We start from the raw sequence: 22360 nt of genomic DNA, 5'->3' as shown, positions 1-22360 counted from the left end.
GGACAGAGTCTCACAATGTTTTATTTTAGGAAATGAGGTGCTCTGCAGGAAAGGCGTTAAAGGAGCTGTAGCAGATACACCAGGCGAGCCAGAAACAAATTTTGGTAAATTTTGATAGACCAGGTAAGAAAGGATCAAATTTCTGATTAACATTTGGTGCACCAGGCAAGCAAGGATCAAGTTTCTTATACATTTCTTATATGGCAGATGAACAAGCAGCACTTTACTACTACATCAGGCAAGGCAGCCAAGGAACATTAGCAGGTGGCTGTGACATTGCCACTCTCAAACCCCTCTATGGGGAAGAGCTCAAGTGGCCCCAGGTGATGCCCAGTTGCCTGGGGCTGCTTGGGCACTTCCCCATAGAGGGGTTTGGGAGTGTGCTGTCCTGCACTGTCCTGGCGGCTCCAGCCCCCCTCATGCAGGTCCTGCTGCCCTGGCATTGCTCTCTCACTGGGCAGCTCTAAGAGGGACTTCCCCTGGATGGACGCCTTGTTACAATGACTGTGGTGGCCCCCATGGCTGTGGTGGCCACGGTGACCTTGGTCACCTTGGGAACCACGGTGGCCATGGTGGCCTCAGCAGTTACAGTGACCACAGTAGTCACAGTGGGCCACGGTGATATATATGGGTCTCTGTGAGCCCAATGGCCATGCTGACCATGGTGATTTTAATGCCCAGAGTGGCCAGAGTGGTCATAGAGACCAAAGTGGCCAGAGTGGCTGTAGTGGCAATAACAGCCACAGTGGTCACAGTGGACAAAGGGGCCATAGTGGTCATAATGGCCTCGGTAGTCTTGGTGGCTTCATTTCTCTGGGGATCCTTGTGGCCTTCGTCCTGGTGGCCTTCCACAGTGGCCTCCAGGACCACCGTGACCTTGGTGGCCTCGTGGCTTAGAGAGTTCCAATGGCCACTGCCATGGCCACAGTAGCCAGGAGAACACCCCCAAGGTGGGGGGAGTTCCTGGGGAGGCTCCCACCTGTGGGGACAAAGAGAGGGGTCAGGAGGATCATGGGGCGAGAGAGTCAGGTGGGCATCAGGAGGGCCATGGGGAGAGGGACAGAGGTGGTTGGGGGCCCTGAGGGTGTGGGCTCAGAGGGGACCATATCAAGGTCTATTTCCTCTGTACCCAGCCATGTACCATGTACCTTGTGGCCCCAACCCCTGCACTGGATGTCCCTGTTCCACTCGCTTGGCACTGGTGTCCCCATCCCCTGTGCCCAAACAATGCTGTCCCCAACCTTGTCCCCAGCTCTGGGTGTCCTGCCTCCCAACCACAGTGTGTATCCCTGTCCCCTCTGGGCCATGGGTGTCCCCATCACTGTGCGTCCTTGTCCCCAACCCTCACTGAGTGTCTCCATCCCCCCAGGTTGTTCCCATGATGTCACCTCGCAGCCACTCGCAGTTGTAGTTGCTGGAGTTCCCAGTGGAGCGAAGACCAATGTTCATTGTGCTTCCCTCTGTGTTGACATCAGTGACCTCAAAGGTCTCAAAGGGTGGGATCAGCACCTCACGGTTTCTAGAACTGTAGGAAAAAGCCTGGATGTCCACGCCGTGACATGTGTACACCTCGAACATTGTGTCTGTCCCATAACCCTGGGCCACTGTTTTGTCCAGCGACGATGAAGCGAATTGACCAAAGCGGACTTTATCGCCAGTGTTCACCTTAAACTGGTACATTTTTATTCCCCGGAACACGTTCTGACACTCATTAGGGTGTCTTAGCTTCTGGAGGGCCTGGGTCAGCAGGAAATGCAGCGTTTTGAAGTGGAAGTTGTCCTGGTATTCCTGGCGGGACTTTCCAGCTGTGCGCACAGCTTCATTGAACTCCCTGTACACGTCCTTCATTGTGTAGGCCATGAGGGCGATGGCCTGCTCTTTGGTCAGAGGGGATGAAGAGGAGCCCCGCTTCTGCCACTCAGCCGTGGCCTTTACCCAGACCTGGGAAAACTTCTTGTTCTCCTGGAACTCGGAGCTGTTGAGGGCCGGCAATGCCGCAATCATGGCAGGGCCACAGTTGAGGTACTGGTCATCAAAGGAGTTCTGGGCCATGTCCAGGGGCACCATCGTGATGGCCACAGTGGCCACGGTCATTGCCAGCAGTGCCAGGGTGTGAGCCAGGGGGGCCATGGAGAAGAGAGGCCACAGGGATCAGTGTGAGACACTGTGGGACCTAGAGGGGACACAGAGGACAAACTGCGTGACATAGGGAAGACACTGGGGGACACCAGGGGATGCTGAGGGGACACTAGTTGGACAGAGGGGACTCTGAGGGACACGGCGGGACATGGGGAGGTTTCCTTGGGGTGGAGCTGGGGAGGAAGAGTGAGGTCAGCCCAGGGAGGAGGCAGACGTGGCCAGGAGACCCCTGGAACCTGATCCCAAATCCTGGGGTCACTCCTGGATGCCCCAGCGTCCCCCAGACTCTCAATCCCACTCCCATAATTCTGTGTCTCCCTTCCTGGATTTTCCCAGTGCCTCCATTACCCCAATCCCTCTCCCATTCCCTTGTACCCCTCTCAGTGACCCCATGATCCCCGGGACCCTGAAACAAGGCCTACAGTACCCCAGTGTCCCCCTTGTCCCCATCCCACACCCCAATCCCACTGCCAGTCTCATGATCACCCTGGTGACCCCTGGATGCGGATCCAGTCTTATGTGCCCCAAGTGTGCCCCAGTGTCCCCCAGTACCCAACTACCACTCCCATGGTGCTGTGTTCCCCATCTCTGCTCCAAACCACCCCAGGACCCCAGTTCCTCTACTGTGACACCCCCAGCGCCCCCCCAGACCCCAATCCCACAGTCCCATGTTCCCCCCACAAAGGTCCCCTAGTCCCTGATACCAAAATCAACTGGAGTGAGATCTCTGATGGAAGTGGAGATATCAGAAAGATGGAATTCTTTCTCAGCTCTGACTCACAGCAGCTCTCTCCTGGTCCTGTAGGCTGGGGGGACCTTGCCATGGGGTATTTATCCACCATAATTATAAATATTCATGAAAATGTGTCCCTTATCTAATAGAGAAACCAGCACTTTTCCCGTAAATGATCTGCATGGCTCTGCCTCTTTTAGGAAATAATTTTTATTGTGCTGGGGTGTCATAAAAATGGGGTGTCAGAGTGTGGTTTCCACTGAGTGTCCCAATATGCCAGATGACCTTGCCACAAACTTTCGCTTTTGGCAGGCGCTGCTCCTTCTGCGTTACAGAACTTGACAAAACCCCCTCACTGGAGTTCCCTTTATCTCTTTTTACACGTGTTCCAGCCACCTTTGCCCTGCTGTGTCCGCACTTTTACATCCTATTATTGTTTTTTGCCCATTCATCTTTAAGCTGTACTCAGCACCATTAAGGGATGTGAAACTTTCTATTTTCTTTCTTATTTCTCACCTCCCAGGACCCCAGTCCCACTCCTCAGTGCCTGTTCTTCTCATCCAAGAGGCCAGGAAATCCAATTTGGACAAATGTTTATGGTATATACTCTGCTCTCCATAGAGTCAAGGGGAGGTGGAACAAAGGGAGGAGCTCGCAGTGTTACAGAGAGCACTGGAATTGGCAGTGAGCAAAAGAGGAAATGTAGGAACTTTCTTGCCATCTGCTTTGAGCATTGGTCATGCTCATGGAGGCACAAGGGAAGAAAGCAGTCAATAACATCACAGGGATCTCCAATTAAATATAATCAAGAATTAATGTCCTTCCTTGATTCCTCCCAGCTGTCCAAAGAAGTGGTCGTACTACAGTCCAGGGCACAGCAGCTTGGGGATTGACAAATCCCTGTGGGAAATAGACTTGCATTAAAGCTGCACGAGAAGTTCCGCAACAAAGCATCCTGGTGTTAAATCCTGAGAAAGGAATTTCACTGCCAAAGGTGAGGCCTGGACAGAGTTTGGCAGATTGAAAATTGGCTGCTTATCTAAAAGCCCACAAGAAAGAGGGTGGCTGGGGGGCGGGTGAGGGGTAACTCCCAATAACCAGGTCAGACCCTCCCCAGCTGATGCTGCAATTTGTAAAGGAAAAAACACCAGCAAAGTTCTGGGGAATCAATGTGATGGGAACAGGTCTGCAGCCTCAGATCCTCAGTGTCTGTAGGACAAAATTGTCAGGTCTTTTACAGAGCAATGCAAATATATTTTCAAAAGAACTCTGAATTCAAAACCATCACCTCCAGGCATCACTGAAAGAGGAAACACTCCTGGGGATTACTGGCAAATGGCTTTTCTGAGCTACCACGCCGACATAAGCTCAGGCATCTCCTGGTGTTGGTGGATCCCTTTTTGGGGCTCCAGAACTTCTCCTGCCAAACCAACAAGGCCAGGGGAGTCACCCAGGCATTCCCCCAAGAGATCATCCCCAGGCTCAAGGTGCCTGCAGGGATGTCATCTGATAGGGGACCCCAAGTGGTATCTGAGGAGTGGCAGCAACCTAGTGAGCAGTGGGGAGTGGGACTGGGGAAATTGGCGAACATGGAACAGTGTGATTGGTGTCATAGGGGGTGAGAAATAAGAGAGAGAATAGAAAGTTTGAGTTCTCCTGAAGGTACTGGATAAGACTTAAAGGAGAATGAGCAAAAAACAATAAATATATGTAAAAGTGTGTGCAGATCAGATCAAATGTGGCTGGAACCTGTGGAGAAAGACATAAAGGGCACTCCAGTGAGGGGTTTTAGCAAGCTCTGTAACACAGGAGGAGCATTTTCGCAGCACAAAGCAAAAGTTTGAGACAAGGTCATCTGAGCTATGGGAACACTTAATGAAAATGACCCCAAGAAACCCCATTTTTATGACCCTCCAGGACAATAAAAAATATTTCCCAAAAGAGGCAGAGCCATGCAGATTATTTACTGGAAAATAACTGGTTTTGTATTAGCTAAGGAGCCCATTTTGATGAATACATACGTTTAGGACGAATAGATTCTGTTGCCAAGGTCCCCCCTGATGTCCAGGACCAGGAGAGATCTGCTGTGAGTTCGTGCTGATAAAGAAATCCGTCTTTCTGATACCTGATTTTGGTATTGGGGCTGGGGGCACCCCTGGGCGCTCTTGGTGGGGGGACACGGGACTGAGGGATTAGGATTGCGGACATGGGGGGACACTGGGGGAGTCCCAGGTCTGTGACTGGGTTAATGGGGGGCTCTGGGGGAAAATGAGGGGGGGGGCACGGGAGGGTGAGCGTGGGACTGGGGTCATGGGGAGGCTGGCAGACACTTTGGGGGCAGGGGGTGATGCCTGGATTTGGGTTGAGGTTGGGGGTGACACCAAAGAAACGGGTGACTGGGAGTGGGATTGGGGTCTGGGGGGAGGCCTAGGCAGACACTTGTGGGTTCAGGGGGTGACCCCCGGATTTGGGTCGGGGTCCTGGGGCGTCTGAGGGGACTTGTAGTCATAGGAGTAGGATTGGGTTTCTGGGGGCCATGGTACTGTGGGATTGGGGTCCCTGGGGTCTGGGGGAATATTGGGGAGGCATAAGTAACCCCAGGATTTGGGATCAGGGTACCCATATGTGTCCAGGGGTTGGCTGGCCAGGAGTGCCTCCCTTCCCCCTGACCCCACTCCCCTGCTGACCCCACTCCTCTGCCCAGTCCCTCATTGATGAACCCTCCCTGTGTCTCCCCCATGTCCCCTCTGTGTCCCTCCACATTGGTCCCTGTGGCCTCTCCTCACCATGACCCTCCTGGCCCAGACCCTGGCACTGCAGTTTTTCACCGAACATCCAGAAGAGAAGGTGGTGCTGATCCCACCCTTTGAGACCTTCAATGTCACCCAAATTACCCAGGAAGGAAACAAGACACAGATCCAGCTCTGCTCCACCAGGACCTTTAGCGAATACAACTGCAAGCGGTGTGAGGTGAGAGCACACAGGAACGGCCTGGGGGGATGGGAAACCCACTGTGGCCATGCGACATCCATGACAGGGCACAGGGGACAATGACACTCACTGGGGATGGGGACTGGGACAGAGACACCCACAGTGTGTGAGAAAACAAGGATAGCCCATGCTGGGGACACCCGTTGTGGACACGGGGATAGGAATGCGCATGAAAGGACACAGGGATGGGGGCTCACACTTCTGGGTGGGAACACGGACAGGGACACCCTGCCAGGGGACAACAGGGAGAGGGACAGAGACAGGGACAGCCCCATTCTGACCCTGTCCCTCCCTGCCATGGGCAGTGCTGCACACAGGACGGGCCCTGTGTGCTGGATGAGGATGGGTCAGGAACCCCCATGGCTCCCCCTCACCCCTGTCACCCTTAAGCCCACCATGAACCCCTGACCTCCCTGGCTCCCAAGAGATCACCGTGCCCCCACCAACATCCTGCAATGCATCACCGCATGGCCCCCATCACTCCTGTAACCCTTCACTCCCCATTATGGCCATCCCCAAACTCCTCCCTCCCCACATGGTCCTTCTGATCCCTCTCTTTGTCCCTCAGGTCGGAGCATCCCCAGCACCCCTTTCCACCTCAGAGGACTCCTCCTAGCTGCCACAGCTCTGGCAGTGGACACCAGGATCCTCTGAGCCATGAGGCTGCCAAGGTCACTGAGGTCACCGTAGTCACAGTGGAAGCCATGGCCACCGTGATCACCAAGACTCCCTGAGATACAAGGCTACCACAGCCACACTGACCACTGTGCATACTAAAGCCATTGGGCAAACACATTTTAATAAATAATTCTATCACAACAATTCCATTAAATAAGTCGGTCACAGCCAGCCAAAAGTGACAATTCTTATGCGGAGCTCGATGCCACTCCCCGGTCAACACTCCTGGCAACGTCTCTTTCTCTCAACCTCGACGAGGACCCTTGAAGAGCTTCCCCTTCCCAACAGAGGAATGTCACACACATTTCATTCCAAACAGGAATAGGGGAGAGGAATCTCTGATGGAAAGTGGGATGGACACTCCCAGGGTCAGTTGATAGATGGCCAGGTCCAGCTCTGGCACTTCATCCTCAGTTGTCTATTTGGGAATTGTGATTTGGGCTGGTTTTAGCCCAATTCAGCACCAAAATCAGATCAAGACCCCTCTCAATGTTGCCCCGATGGCGACAAAAATAGAGTACTGTCCCTTGCGCACATTCCAGGCAGAGCATCCTGCCACATCCTGCACTTCAGGGGACATTAAAGACTGGAAACTGGGAGGTTCAAGAGGGAAAGGGCAGGTCCTGTCCCTGGGGGAACAGTCCCCAGAGCCAGTCCCGGCTGGTGGGAACGTGTTGGAGCAGCTCTGGAGAATGACCTGGTGGTGCTGATGGGTGACCTGTGGAGCTGGCTGTGTGGCCTAGGGCCAGGAGGGAACCAGGGGGCATTGGAAATAGTGGGGACAAGAGGTCAGGGAGTGATCATGCCCCTTTGCCCTGCCAAGTGAGGCACATTGGGAGTGATGCGTCCAGATGCACCCAGTGCCATGTCCTGTTCTGGGCTGTGCTGGACCCAATCCAGTCCTCAGGGATGATGCTGCCTGAGCTGGGAGGTTGGGCCAGGTGCCCACTCTGGGTCCTTCCAGCCTGACCCATGCTGGGATTTGGGGATTCCGGCCGTGGTAGCTCAGGAATTGCCCACCGGAGGGCAGCAGCGAGCGCAGGAAATCAGTGGCCCTGCACATGCGCCGCCCCCCAGCTGCAGTTCAAGGTGCCAACAGCAGGCGGCAGCATGAGCTGCTGGCACTGCTGAGTGCCCGCCCCGGCCCTGGGGGCTCTGCAATGGTTTGGGATGGTGCAGCGTCAAAACCCGTCTGGTGCCAGCCCTGCCATGGGCAGGGACATCTTCCCCTGGGCCAGGCTGCTCCAGGCAGTGCCCAACCTGGCCTTGCACACAGCCAGGGATGGGGCAGCCACAGCTTCTCTGGGCAACCTGTGCCAGGGCATCACCACCATCACAGAGAAGGATTTTATAGGAAAGGTGGGTTGTGAAAAATGACTAGGTAGGTTGGGTTCTTTTTTGGGAGAAATTGTTGTCAATGTCTTCAAAATTGATCTTGATGAGTTCATAGACATGAAGTTGGTCACTGAACCCTGATGCTTTGACCAGAAAGTTTGAAATGCAGAACTTTTGGCTAATAAGAGAAATGGGTCCCCACAAATTCTATTCCATATTCCAGATAGCCTGAACTTCTGAACTTTGGGGGGAAATGTCAGCTTCAAGGGGGGTATGGGGTAGGTGATTTGGGAATGCTACACCTTCCTGGTACCTCAGTCAATGGGGAAAGGGAGAAGGCAACTTGTGGCTGGGAATTTGGGATAAAAGGAGTTTGTGCCCTCCGAAACCTGGAGAGAGAAACCGACAGGGTTATGGCTGTCCAAACTCTGTCCTTTATTTAAATCAAATTTCAACACTACTTTTTGAACACTTGGATTTTCATGGTGTGGCTTTTCCCCACATACTGAAGGTCCTGGGTAGAGCTTAAAGTCTGACTGGCAAAAAATGATAAAAGGATGTAAAAGTATTTACACAGGACAATAAAAGTGGCTGGAAGCAGTGGAGAAAGAGATAAAGGGAACTCCAGTGGTGTTTTTGACAAATTCTGAAACACAGAAGGAGTTGCACCTGCCCAAAGCGAAACTTTGAAACAAGGTCATCAGAGATATTGGAGCACTCAGTGAAAATGACTCCCAGAAACCCCAGTTTTATGACCCTCCAGGACAATAAAAATTATTTCGTACAAGAGGCAGAGCCATGCCAATTATTTATGGGAAATGTGCTGGTTTTGTATTAACTAAGAAGCCCATTTGAATGAATATGTATAATTTGCATGCATAGTTTCTGTGTGGCAAAGTGCCCCTGTTGTGCTGCACCAGGAGAGAATATGCCCCCTAGTGGCTCCTCCTGTACTCGTGTAATTCCTGACCCGTCTCTGACCCCCCTCAATGCCTTCACCTCCTTGAAGCACTCATCCCCCTTTTTTTCCTTCCAGGCTGGACCATCCCCAGGGCCCCCTCCCACCTCAGAGGGCTCCTCCTGGCCAGTACAGCCCTGGCAGTGGCCACCAGGATTTTCTGGGACATGAGGCAACAAAGGTCACTGTGGTCTCTATGATCACCAAGGCTACCATGACCCCCAGAGAAAGGAGGCAACCAAGTCAACCAAGGCCACCACTGCCACTTTCCCTGGGGGAAAAACAGAAGAGGAAAAGAAGATAAAAAGAAAATCCTGCCTACTCCCCACCCGCCAATATTTCATTCAATGCCCTTTACTTCTTTGGAGATTCGTTTATTTGCATTCTTGCCCAACTCCTGTGAATTCCCACATATTCAGGACTTAAACCAAACCAAACTCTATTTCTGCATCCCAATTAATTCAACCTAGAAAGGAATAAGAGGAATGTTTCTTTACAAATAGATTGTGTGAATCTGGTGGTGGATAAGGCATGGGACTTGTAGAGAAGGAAATGACTGGAGAAGTTATCAGTTTCAGAAAATGTTCTTCATTGACATGGACTACGGCTCAGACAAGGTCCTGTGAAATTCCTGAATTTCAAGAAGAGGAACAAAAAAATAACAGGCTTATGAATAATGATTTCCCTGCCCAGGGTGAAGTTAAAACTAGTTTTAATGGGCATGTGTTAATGGTACAGAAGTGTGGGATGCATTGCAAGGGGAACATTCAGTAGGTCAATTGGGAAGTCTGCACCTTCCGAATAACTCAGCCAATGGGGAAGGGGAGTGGGAGGTGTGGGTGGGAAATTGGGATAAAAAGGAGGCTGCATTGTCCAGCAACTTGAGACGCCTCATGAGGAAATTCTCCATGTCCTCTTTCTTTTTTCATGAAAAAAATTACTGAGCTCTTCTGTCTCCTTTGTGTAAATAAACCTCTGGAAAGGTGAATTTTTCTGTACGAAAGGTGGAGAGCAAAAATGTTCTACTTGAATCCTAAGCGGTGTGCTTAGCTGTAGCCAGAGTCTCATTCACAAAATGGTGTGTCTGCCTTTTACACCCCTGGTGCTGCATCAGCGAAATACACATTCATAAGTAGTCACACATAGACAAACATTTTCCTTCTGTATCCCTGGCCTCTCCCAAAGTCTGCTGATTTACGCTTCCATGCTGTCTATTGGTAGAGACCTTCCTGCAGTCTGATTGGAGGTGAGGTGTTGCCATGCCATGCCTGCTCAGCAACCCCCTTATTCCTTTCCCAGTTGCTCCGTGCAAGGGGCACAGGTCCACGCCCTCCCTCCACATGTCCCTGACAATCCTGAAAACCAATGCTATAGGGTAGAACATTATGGATGGGGGAAAGGGGACTATGGAGAGAACAGAGAGTGTCCAAACAAAATACTGCAATAACATAACCATACATCAACAAAACTTCTTTAACATACAAAAAATATTCATCCCTTAATTGTGAGAGTCAATCATCATATTGCCCATCTAAAACAAAGTTGTGGCTGCCCCACTTCTGGAAGGGTTCAAGGCCAGGTTGATAACAAAGCTGTGACTGCCCCACTCCTGGAAGGGCCTGGAGCAGCCTGGGCCAGGGGAAGGTGTCCCTGCCCATGGCAGGGCTGGCACCGGATGGGCTTTAAGGACGCTCCATCCCAAACCATGGACTCCCCCCAGGCTCCCCCCAGCCTGGACTGGTACTGGGGACTGTCCTTCCCCACGGACAGAACCTGCTCCTGCCCTCTTGAACTGCCCAGTTTCCAGCTGTTAAGGTCCCCCTAAAGTGCAGGACGTGGCAAGATGCTCTGCCTGGAATGTGGCCAAGGGACAATGCCCCAGTTGTGGCCATCGGGGCTGCACTGAGAGGGGTCTTGATCTAATTTGGGTTCTGAATTGGACTAAAACCAGCCCAAATCCCCAATCCTGAATTGACAAGTGAGGGTGGATCACCAGAACTTGGCCTGGCCACACATCTGCTGACCCTGGGAACATCCAGTCCCCTCTGAGACAGAGATTTCACTCCCCTATTCCTGCTTGCAATGAAATGTGTGTGATGTTCCTCCCTCAGGAACGGGATGCTGACCAAGGATCCTCCTTGAGGCAGAGGAAAAGAGACATTGCATTGAGGTTTGGTGTGGGGAGTGTCATCAAGCCCTGCTTTAGAATTTTCACTTTTGGCTGGCTGTGACAGATTTATTTAATGGAATTGTTTTGCTAAAATTATTTAATGGATTTGATTTAATAGAATTTTTCAAAAAGATTTCTTTCCACAATGGCTTTGGTAGGCACAGTGGTCACAGTCTCTGTGGTAGCCTTGTGGCCCACGGAGTCTTGATGCCCACAGTGACCACAGTGACTTCAGTGACCTTGGTGGTGCTGAGAATGCTGGTGGCCACTACCAGGGCTGTGGTGTCCAGGAGGAGTCCTCAAAATTGGAAGGAAGTCCTGGGGACGGTCCAAACCTGGGGGACAGAGGCATCAGGGGACCATGGGGGCAGTGAGGGGGTCTTGGACAGCCATAATGGATGGTTTGGGGTGACAGGAGAGATGGAGGCCATGAGGTGACAGGGTATCAATGGGAGCACAGGGAGGTACATGGGAGGGATCAGAGAGACCAAGGGGGTCAAGGTGTGCTTAGGAATGACAGGGTTGAGGGGTAGTCAGAGGGTGCCATGGGGGTGACAGGGGTTCAGGGATTGCCAGGGGGGTCTGGCGCACACACATCCAGCACACAGGGACCAGCCTCACAGCACTGTATTTGATGGGGAGGGACAGGGTCGGTACAGGCAGGGCCAAGTCTCTGTCCTTCCCTGGCAGGGGTGTTCCCTTCCCTGTCCCCTCCCAGATGTGGGGATCCCCCCTCCCTGTGCCCTGTCATGGACATTCTTGCTCCCATCCCCACAATTGGTGTCCCCAGACCTGGTCTCCCACCGCTGGATGTCCCTGAACCCAAACTCTCAGTGAGTGTCCCCACAGGTGGCAGGGAGTGTCCTCACCCCCTGTGCCCTATCACGTGGGTACCCCGTCCCCATATTGGGTCTCCACAGCCGTGGGTGTCCTTGTCATGCCTACACACAGTAAATGCCCCTGTCCCTGTCCCCAAACCCCCCCCCCGTGACATATCATGGGTGTCCCCAGGGCCACAGCAGGTGTCCCCATCGCCCCAGACTGTCCCCTGTGCTGTCACCTCAGTGCCACTCGCAGTTGTATTTGCTGAAAGTCCCAGCAGAACGGAGACTGATCCATGTCCTCTTCCCATTCTGGGTGACTTTGGTGACTTCGAAGATCTCAAAGGGTGGGATCAGCACCTCCTCCTCCCCTGGATATATGGAAAACTGCTGGATGTCCACGCCATGGCACGTGTGCACTTCGAAAATTGTGTCTGTCCCAAAGTGCAGAGCAATCTCTTTACATGGAGACGTCGATGTGAATTGACCAAACCGGACACTCTGGCCACGCTGTGCCTTGAAACGAACGTCACGTACACCCCGGAACACATGGTGACACTGCCTGTACTGAGCTTGCCTCAGTGTCACCAGGGCCTGGGTCAGTAGGAAATGCAGCGTTTTGAAGTGGAAGTTGTTCCTGTATTCCTGGCGGGAGCGCCCAGCCGTGAGCACAGCTGCATTGAAGTCCCTGTACACGTGCTGCTCACGTGTAGGCCATGAGAGCCACGGCCTGCCAGTGGGATGTCAGAGGGGACACAGGAGAGCCCTGCCTTCGCCACTCAGCATCTGCATGATACCAGCCCCGGGCAAAGGGAGGATTCTTCTGGGACTCAGAGTTGTAGAGGGACGGCAACTTTGCGTTCATGGCAGGGCCACAGCCCTCATACGGGTCATCGAAGGAGTCCCATGCCATGTCCAGGGGCACCACCTTGATGGCCATGGTGGCCATAGTCACTGCCAGCAGTGCCAAGGTGTGAGTCAGGAGGGCCATGGCAAGGAAGGGCCACCACGAGCAGTGTGGGACATTGGGGGACAAAAAGGGACACATTGAGGGAACACTTAGAAACAAAGTAACACATGGGAAAAGTTTGTCTGTGAGGGGCTGAGGAGGGGAACTGGGGCCAGCCATGGGGTGGAGAGGCAGCTTTCGCTACAAGACCCCTGGAAACATCCTGAGATGCTAAGCCCAGGACTCTGGGGTCATTTCTGGACTCCCATCAGAACACCACTCCTATCCCATGGTCCCATGTCCTCAACATTTAGTGTCCTCCTAGAACCCTAGGAACTTATTTCCAATTCTGGGGTCACTCCCTGTCCACCCAGCAGCGCCTCCCAGGACCCAAATCCCACTCCAAAAATGCCCCCCCTGGACCCCACTGCTTTGACCCCCTCCCAGTGTTGTACCTGTGCCCACTAGCTCCACAACTCTACTCCCAGTCCCTTGTCCTTTCCCCCCCTAGTGCCACCCCAGCCCAAACCCTGGGAACAGTCCCTGACCTCCCCAATTTTCCCTTCAGCGCCCCACCAGCTACTCTGTGCCAACCCAGACCCTGTATTTACCCTTCCATTGTCCCCCCACTGCTCCCCAGGAACTCAAGCCTGGCCACAATTCTCTGCAACTCTCTTGTGACCCCAGACCACTCTGGGATTTCACCCAAATTCCTAAAGCCACTCCCTCACCAGCTCCAGTGTCCCACAGGTCCATCTCCCAGACCCAAAACCTGCTCCCAGTCCCATTACCCATTTCATGTCACTCCAGGTCTCCAAACCAAATCTGGGGGTCATTCCCTACCTCCACAACATCTCCCTGCAGCCCGCTGTAGTCCCACTCCACAATCCCAGGCCCATGTCCCTTGCACAAGTGTCCCCAGTGTCCCCCAGCCCCTGATACCGAAATCGGTCATAGTGATCTCCCTGATGGAAATGGAGGTATCAGAAAGCCAGAATTCTTGATCAGCTCAGACTCACAACAGATCTCTCCTGGTCCTGCAGCTCAGGGGGGACTTTGCATTGGGGTAATTATCTACCACAATTATAAATATTCATTAAAGGGGCTTCTTAGCTAATGCAGTTACATCACTTTCTCTGGAAATAATTTGCATGCTTCTGTCTCTTTCTGGAAGTCCTTTTATGGTACTGGGGGGTGACCCAAAGGTGTTTCTAAGTGTGGTTTTCACTGAGTGCCCCAATATGCCAGATGACCTTTCCTGCAACTTCTGCTTTTTGCAGGCATTGCCCTTCTGTGCTCCAGAACTTGCAAAAGACCCTCACTGGAGTTCCTTTATCTGTTTCTCCATGGATTCATTCACGTTCATCCTGAGTATCCATACTTGTACCTCCTTTTCATGTTTTTGCCCATTCACCAATAAGCTCTCTCCCGCACCATTAAGGGATCTGACACTTTCTTTCTCTCTCTTATTACTCACAGCCCAGATCCCCAGTCCCACTCCCACAGTCCCATGCAAATGTAGGAGGTCACTTGCCATCTACTTTGAGCGTTGCTCATGCCCATGGAGCCCTATGCAAAGAAAAACATCAATTAACAGTAGAGGGATCTCCAATTAAATATAAACAAGAATTATGGTCCCTCCTTGATACTGCCCAGCTGCCCAAAGAAGTGGTCGTACTCCAGTCCGGGGCACACCAGCTTGGGGGTTGAAAAATCCCTGTGGGAAATAGACTTGCATTAAAGCTGCGTGAGAGGTTCTGCAACAAAGCATCCTGGTGTTAATTCCTGAGAAAGGAATTTCACCGCCAGAGGTGAGGCCAGGATAGAGTTGGGCAGATTGAAATTTGGCTGCTTATCTAAAAGCCCACAAGAAAGAGGGTGACTGGGTGGGTGGGTGAGAGGTAACTCCCAACAACCAGGTCAGGCCTTCCCCAACTGATGCTGCAATTTGTAAAGGAGAAAAGTGCCAGCAAATCTCTGGGGAATTGATGCCACGAGGACTGGTCTGCGGCCTCAGATCCTCAGTGTCTGTAGGACAAAATTGTCAGGTCTGTTACAGAGCAATGCCTGATATGTTTTGAAAAGAACTCTTTGAATTCAAAACCATCATCTCCAGGCATCACTGAACGAGGAAACACACCTGGGGATTATTGGCAAATGGCTTTTCTGAGCTACCATGCCAACAAGGGCTCAGATATCTCCTGGTGTTGGTGGATCCCGTCTTGGGCGGTCCAGAACTTCTCCACAAGGCAGGGAATTTACCCAGGCACCCCCTCAAGAGATCATTCCCAGGCTCAAGGTGCCTACAGGGATGTCATCTGATAGGGAGCCCCATTTGGTATCTGAGATGTGATTGCAACTCAGTGAATGGTGGGGACTGGGTGGAACTGGGGGGACATGGGACTGTGGGATTGGGGTCATATGGGTTGAGCAATAAGAGAGAGAATAGAAAGTTTCAGATCCCTTAAAGATGTAGGATTGAGCTTAAAATGAATGGGAAGAAGTGTGGATACGGAGGATGAACATGGATGGAGTCCATGGAGAAACAGATAAAGGAACTCCAGTGAGGGTCTTTTGCAAGTTGACCACAGAAGGAGCAGCGTTTGCAAAAAGCAGAAGTTGCAGGAAAGGTCATCTGGCATATTGGGACAATCAGTGAAAACCACACCCAGAAACACCTCTGGGTGACCCTCCAGTACCATAATAGGACTCCCAGAAAGAGGCAGAAGCATGCAAATTATTTCCCGAGAAAGTGATGCATCCACATTAGATAAGAAGCCCCTTCTAATGAATATTTATAATCGTGGTGGATAAATACCCCATGGCAAAGTCCCGCCTGAGCTGCAGGACCAGGAGAGGTCTGTTGTGAGCCTGAGCTGATCAAGAATTCTGGTTTCTGATATCTCCAGTTCCAACAGGGAGTTCACTCCAGGCCAATTTTTGTATCAGGGGCAGGGGGACAATGGGGTTGTACTTAGGGGGGGAGATGGGACTGGGATTGTGGAGTGGGGCCATGGGGGTTCCAGGGGGATGTTATGGGGGCAGGGAGTGACCTCTGGATTTGGGTAAGAGTACTGGGGTGACACCAACAGGGTCGAGGGACTGGGAGTGGAACTGGGGTCTGGGAGAGGGCAGAGGAGGACAGTGGGGGGTGTGGGACTGGTTTTAGGGATTTAGTTGGAGTTTGTAAATAACCCACTGTCACAAGAGGGTTGCAGAGGATTGGGAGCAGGATTGAGTTCTGGGGGGACACTGGGGGGGGACAATGGAAGGGTAAACACAGGACTGGTATTGTGAGGAGGGGCTGGTGGGGCACTGAGGGGACACTGGGAAGGTCAGGGATTGTCCCCAGGGTTTGGTTTGGGGAAATATAGAGGGACTGGTGTGGAGCTGTGGGGCTTGTGGGCATAAGGATTACATTGGGGGGACACAGCAGTGGGGTCCAGGAGGGACATTGTTGGAGTTGGACTGGGATCATGGGGCACACTGCTGGGGGGTCAGGGAGTGATCCCAGAATTTTAATCATGGTCCTTGGGAGCTTGGAGGCCACTAAGGGTTGAGGTTATGAGACCGTGGGAGTGAGATTATTGTCCTGGGGGTCTGAGGGACACTGGGGAGTCCTGGAATGACCCCAGGTTTTCCAATCAGCATTCCAGGTCTTCTAACCAGAGCTGCCCCCAGTCCCCTGGGCTGACGCCCCTGCCCCCCCACCACTCTCCACTCACTTCACAGAGGGAGTCTTCCTATGTACCCCTATGTGCCCTAACTGTCCCCTCAGTGTGTCCCCTTTTGTCCCCCAGTGTCCCACACCAGTCCCTTGGCTTTTCCTGGAGGCTCCTCCCCACCATGGCCCTCCTGGCTCGCACCCTGGCACTGCTGACAATGACCTTGGCCATCACGGCCATCAAGGTGGTTCCCCTGGACATGGCCAGGGACTCCTTCGATGACCAGTACAGGGGCTGTGGCCCTGCCGTGAAGGCTGTGTTGCCAGTCCTCTACAACTTTGAGTTCCAGGTGAATCCTCTCTTCACCCAAACCTGGGCGAAGGCTGAGGCTGAATGGCGCAAGCGGGGCTTCCATGTGTCCCCTCTGGCGTCCCCAGCCCAGGCCGTTGCTCTCATGGCCTACACGATCAAGGACATTTACAAGGATTTCAACACAGCCGTTCGTGTGGCCGGGCACTCCTGCCAGGAATACCGGAACAACTTCCACTTCAAAACTCTGCATTTCCTGCTGACCAAGGCCCTGGTGACACTGAGGCACGCCCAGAAAGCAAAGTGTCACCACCTGTTCCGGGGTGTGCATGATGTCCGGTTCCAGGCACAGCGTGGCCAGAGGGTCCGGTTTGGTCAATTCACATCAACGTCACTGAGCAAAGAGGTTGCCCAGAAGTATGGTACAGACACCATATTTGAGGTCCACACTTGCCACGGTGTGGACATCCAGGCTTTTTCCTTCTATCTGAGCAACTGAGAGGTGCTGATCCCGCCATACGAAACCTTTAAGGTGACCAAAATCACCCGGAATGGGAAGAAGGCATAGATCAGTCTCCGGTCCACCGGGACCTTCAGCAAAACACAACTGCCCGTGGCTGTGAGCTGATAGCACAGGGGACAGCCTGGGGTGATGGGGACATGCACTGTGGCCTTGGGGACACCCATGATATGATATGATATGATATGATACAGGGGGAATGGTGACACGGTCAACCACTGTGTGTGGGCAGGACAAGGAGACCCACAGTGAGGTACCAGGACAGAGACACCCAGTGCTGGGAGCATCCAACATGGGGACAGGGGACACACGCGATAGGACACAGGGGGTGAGAACACTCCCTGCCACCTGTGGGGACACTTACTGAGATTTTGGTGTCAGGGACATCCAGTGGTGGAAGACCAAGTCTGGGGACACCAATTGTGGGGATGGGAGCAAGAATGTCCATGACAGGGCAGAGGGAGGGGGGACCCCCACCTCTGGGAGGGGACAGGAACACCCTTGCCAGGGGATGACAGAGACTGGGCCCTGCCTATACCGAACCTGTCCTACTCCACCAAAACAGTTTTGTTGGGATGGGCCCCATGTGCTGGACATAGGTGGGCAATGACCCTCCTTGGTTCTCCCTGAACCCCTGTCACCCACTGTCACCCCTCATGGTACCCCCTGACTCCCCCTGACCCCTGTCATCCCTAAGCCCACCATGACCCCACTGACCTACCTAGCCCCTCTACCCTTCATACCACCCCCCACCCAAAACATCCTATCATCTGTTACCTCATGGCCCCCATGTCTCCTGCCACTCCTAACCATCCATTATGGCTGTTCCCAACCCCCTCACTCCTATATGGTCTTCCATAATGCCCCTTTTTTCCCCCAGGTGGCACCATCCACAGGGCCCCTTCCACTACAGAGGACTCCTCTTGGCCGCTACAGCCCTGGCAGGGGCCATCAGCATCCTCTGAGCCATGAGGCCACCAAGGCCACTGAGGTCACTGTGGTCACTGTGGTCGCTGTGGCAACCGTGGCCAACATGATCACCAAGACACCCTCAGCCACAAGGCTACCACAGCCACTGTGACCCCTGTGTCCACCAAAGCCATTGTGCAAAGCAATGCTATTAAATTAGTCTTTCAAAACAATTCCATTAAATAATTTGATCAAAACAATTCCATTACATAAAAGTGACAATTCTTAATCAGGGCTTGATGTCACTCCCCACACCAACACTCATGGGAGTGTCTCTTTCTCTCAAGGTCAAGGAGGATCCTTGGCGAGCATCCCCTTCCCGAGGGAGGAAACTCAGACACATTTCATTGGAAGCAGGAATAGGGGAGAGGAACCCTTGTCAGAGAGGGGATTAGATGTTCCCAGGGTCAGATGATAGATGGACAGGCTCAACTCTGAGGCCTCAGTTGTCAATTTGGAGTTGGTGATTTTGGCTGGCTTTAGCCCAATTCAGCACCAAAATCTGCACCAGACCCCTCTCAGTGCAGCCCTGATGGCCACAAATGGGGCATTGTCCCTAGGGCACATTCCAGGCAAAGCATCTTGCTCCATCCTGCAGTTCAGAGAGAACTTAAAGGCTGGAAATCGGGAGATTCAAGAGTGTAAGGGCAGGTCCTGTCCCTGGGGACAGACAGTCCCCAGTGTTAGTCCCAGATGGGGACAACCTACTGGAGCAGTACTGAAGAAGGACCTGGGAGTGCTGGTGGGTGACCAGGGGAATTGGCTTTGTGTCCAGGGGCCAGGAAGGATCTAGGGAGCATCAGAAGGTGTTGGGCAAGGAGGTCAGGAAGTGATCGTGCCCCTCTGCCCTGCCCAGGTGTTATGGTTTCGGCCCGGCACAGAACCAGTGCCCCCATGAGAATACCCTCTCCCTGGTGTCTGCTGTGAGATGTGACCAGGAATAAGCAAAGCAGGCTGCAGCTTAGAAATAAAGAAAACTTTATTAACTAAACTAAAAGAAAAGAAGAGGGGAAAAAACTATAAGGAAAAAAAAATGAAAACCTTACAAAAGCACCTTCCTCCTCCCCCCTCCCCAAATTTCCCAATGCAATACATTCCCCCAAATCACCAACTCTCAGTCTGGCACCACCCTTTAGAATACTCAATCTTCAGTTAATGAAGAGGATAGGAGTCCTTCTTGCACCATAGGCTTCCCCTGGAAACACACTGAAACCTCGTGTGCTTCCATGCCACTCAGCACCACCTGGAAAGTCCTTTTGCCATCGTGAAATCTTCCTTCCGTGCCCAGTGCTCTCACCACTGTGCATGGACCAGAGCTGCTTTTAAGGTTGTCTTTTAAGGATGCCTTGTCTCACTCCAAAAAAGTCACAGTCTCTGCTTTGGGACATCTGTCCCCCCCTTTTTTTTCCACCGCCTGGGGCCGAGGGGTCCCCACAATGAACCCTCCCGGTTCTGAGGCACTGCCTCCCCCTAAATGCAGTCTCTGTGACACAGGAAAAAAAACCTGGTTCAGTCTATGGCCACACAAGAAAAGTCCAGCCAGAAGGCCACTCCATCATCTCTCTCCCCACTCAGCCAGTCTTCTCCACTTCCCTCGGGCCTAGTCCTTGTTATCTCATCTCTTATCTGTCTTCTTATTCAGCTCCAGGAGGATCAGCATTTTGCAAGGTCCCAATCATGTAAGAAAAGGGTTAAATATTTCAGTCTCTGCCTGTCCCAGCGCTCCGGAACTCCCACGCTGCTGTGCAGGGCACCTTCTCGCCGCACCCCCCCTTTCTCCTCCTTGGCTGGCTGCTATCACATTCTGTCGCTGGCTCTCCCTCTCCCTCTCCTGGGGCGGAGGGGGGGTGGTGTGGCTGCCCAATGTCTATTGGTGCTCTTCCACCCTTCCATCCTCAAGGGCTTCCTCACCCCACCATCTCTGTCCAGCCCCAGGCCTACCACATGGCTGCCCCTCCCCCACCCAGCAGCAGCAGCTGGACGGGGCAGGGAGATCCAACCTCTTTGCCTCAAAGTCCCAAGAGAAAATCCAGGGACAAAGCTCTGGTTTTTAACCCCTGTGTGTTCTCAGAGGTGTGTCCAAACCCCACTGGTCACATCAGGTGCCCATGTCAAAATCTGAGCACCCATTGGTTTGACCACAGCATCCCAGAATTCCTACTTCCTGGTCAAACCAGCACACCAGGGAGGCACATCGGGAGTGCTGTGTCCAGATCTGGGCTGCTTTGGACCCAATCCTGTGCTCAGAGATGATGCTGCCTGAGCTGGGAGGTTGGGCCAGGTGCCCATTCTGGGTCCTTCCAGCCTCACCCATTGTGAAATTTGGTGATTCTGGCAGTTGTGGTTTGGGAATTGTCCACCAGAGAGCAGCAGCGAGCATGGGAAATCAGTGGCGCTGCACATGCGACGCCCCCAGCTGCAGTTCCGGGTGCCAACAGCAAGCGGCAGCACGAGCTGCTGGCGCTGCCGAGCGCCCGCTCAGCCCCATCATGGCCCCGGGGGCTCTGCAATGGTTTGGGATGGAGCAACCTTAAAGCCCGTCCGGTGCCAGCTCTGTTATAGTCAGAGACATCTTCCCCTGGGTTGGGCTGCTCCAGGCAGTGCCCACCCTGGCCTTGAACCCTTCCAGGAGTAGGGGAGGCACAGCTTTGTTATAGATGGATAGCATGATGATTGGCTCTCAAAATTAAGGGATGAATATTGTTTGTACATTCAGAAAAGTTTTGTTTTTTATAGTTACCTTATTGTGGTTTGTTTTTCGGACAACCTCTTTTCTTCCCTGAGTCTCCTTTCCCCCTTCTTTATTGTTGCCACCAGATGGCCCAGGTTATCAGGGATGTCAGGAACATCTGGATGGAGGACGTGTACCTGTGCCCCTTGCATACAGCCGTTGGGTAAGGGCAAAGCCTGTTACTGGGGAGGCAAGACGTGCATCACCTCACATCCAATCAAACTGCAGGAAGGTCTCCACCAATGAACAACAAGGAGGAGTCATCTGTCAGACTTTGAATGGGGCCAGGGATATAGAAGGAAAATATTTGAATATCTATGACTGCTTATGAATGTGCATTTGACTGATGCAACACCAGGGGTATAAAAGGCAGAGCCACCATTTTGTGGATGAGACTCTGGTTGCAGCTAAGCATATCGCTTAGGATTCAAGTGGAACAACATTTTTGCTATTGAACATTAGGTCAGAAACATTCACCTTGCCAGAGGTTTACTTGCATAAAGGAGACAGAAGTGCCATGTAATTTTATTCATGAAAAAAGGAAGAGGCCGTGAGGAATTCCCTCATGAGGTCTCTCAAATTGCTGGATGATGCAGCCTCCATTTTATCCCAATTTCCTGGCCATATCTCCCACTCCCTTTACCCATTGCCTGATGTATTCAGAATGTGCACGCTTCCCAATCCACCTACTGAATGTTCCCCTTGCTATGCACCCAGGCCTTCTGTAATGCAGACACATGACCATTAAAATGAGCTGTAAGCTTCACCCTGGGCAGGGAAATCATTATTCATAAGCCTGTTATTTTTTTGGTCTTCTTCTTGAAATTCAGGAATTTCACAGGACGTTGTCTGAGCCGTAGTCCATGTCAATGAAGAACATTTTCTGAAACTGATAACTTCTCCAGTCATTTCCTTCTCTACAAGTCCCAGGCCTTATCCACCACCAGATTCACACAATCTATTTGTAAAGAAACATTCCTCTTATTCCTTTCTAGGTTGAATTAATTGGGATGCAGAAATAGAGTTTGGTTTGGTTTAAGTCCTGAATATGTGGGAATTCACAGGAGTTGGGCAAGAATGCAAATAAACGAATCTCCAAAGAAGTAAAGGGCATTGAATGAAATATTGGCGGGTGGGGAGTAGGCAGGATTTTCTTTTTATCTTCTTTTCCTCTTCTGTTTTTCCCCCAGGGAAAGTGGCAGTGGTGGCCTTGGTTGACTTGGTTGCCTCCTTTCTCTGGGGGTCATGGTAGCCTTGGTGATCATAGAGACCACAGTGACCTTTGTTGCCTCATGTCCCAGAAAATCCTGGTGGCCACTGCCAGGGCTGTACTGGCCAGGAGGAGCCCTCTGAGGTGGGAGGGGGCCCTGGGGATGGTCCAGCCTGGAAGGA

General features: G+C 52.4%; 3 protein-coding genes across 3 annotated transcripts; 1 reads left to right on the top strand and 2 right to left on the bottom strand.

Moving 5' to 3' along the window:
* Positions 1–893: 893 nt before the first annotated feature.
* On the bottom strand, positions 894–2130 carry LOC128949066 (NAD(P)(+)--arginine ADP-ribosyltransferase 2-like). The gene is made up of 2 exons (XM_054293872.1): positions 1389–2130; positions 894–979 (listed from the first exon to the last, which is right to left on the bottom strand). Exons 1-2 carry the CDS (start codon positions 2128–2130, stop codon positions 894–896), a joined length of 828 nt encoding a protein of 275 aa, XP_054149847.1.
* A 9935-nt stretch (positions 2131–12065) lies between these two features.
* LOC128949065 (erythroblast NAD(P)(+)--arginine ADP-ribosyltransferase-like) lies at positions 12066–12816 on the bottom strand. Its single transcript, XM_054293871.1, is given in 2 exon segments — positions 12066–12531; positions 12533–12816. Coding segments are annotated over 2 exon segments (750 nt in total).
* Positions 12817–16620: 3804 nt separating this feature from the next.
* LOC128949096 (NAD(P)(+)--arginine ADP-ribosyltransferase 2-like) lies at positions 16621–17247 on the top strand. The gene has a single exon (XM_054293900.1). The coding sequence runs from the start codon at positions 16621–16623 to the stop codon at positions 17245–17247; it is 627 nt and encodes a 208-aa protein (XP_054149875.1).
* The last annotated feature ends 5113 nt before the right edge of the window (positions 17248–22360 follow it).

Source organism: Melozone crissalis, unplaced genomic scaffold (assembly GCF_028551555.1).
Source record: "Melozone crissalis strain CALT ecotype California unplaced genomic scaffold, PUWL_Pcris_2 ptg000195l_1, whole genome shotgun sequence".
NCBI lineage: Eukaryota > Metazoa > Chordata > Aves > Passeriformes > Passerellidae > Melozone > Melozone crissalis.
This window is presented reverse-complemented; position numbering and strand designations above follow the sequence as displayed.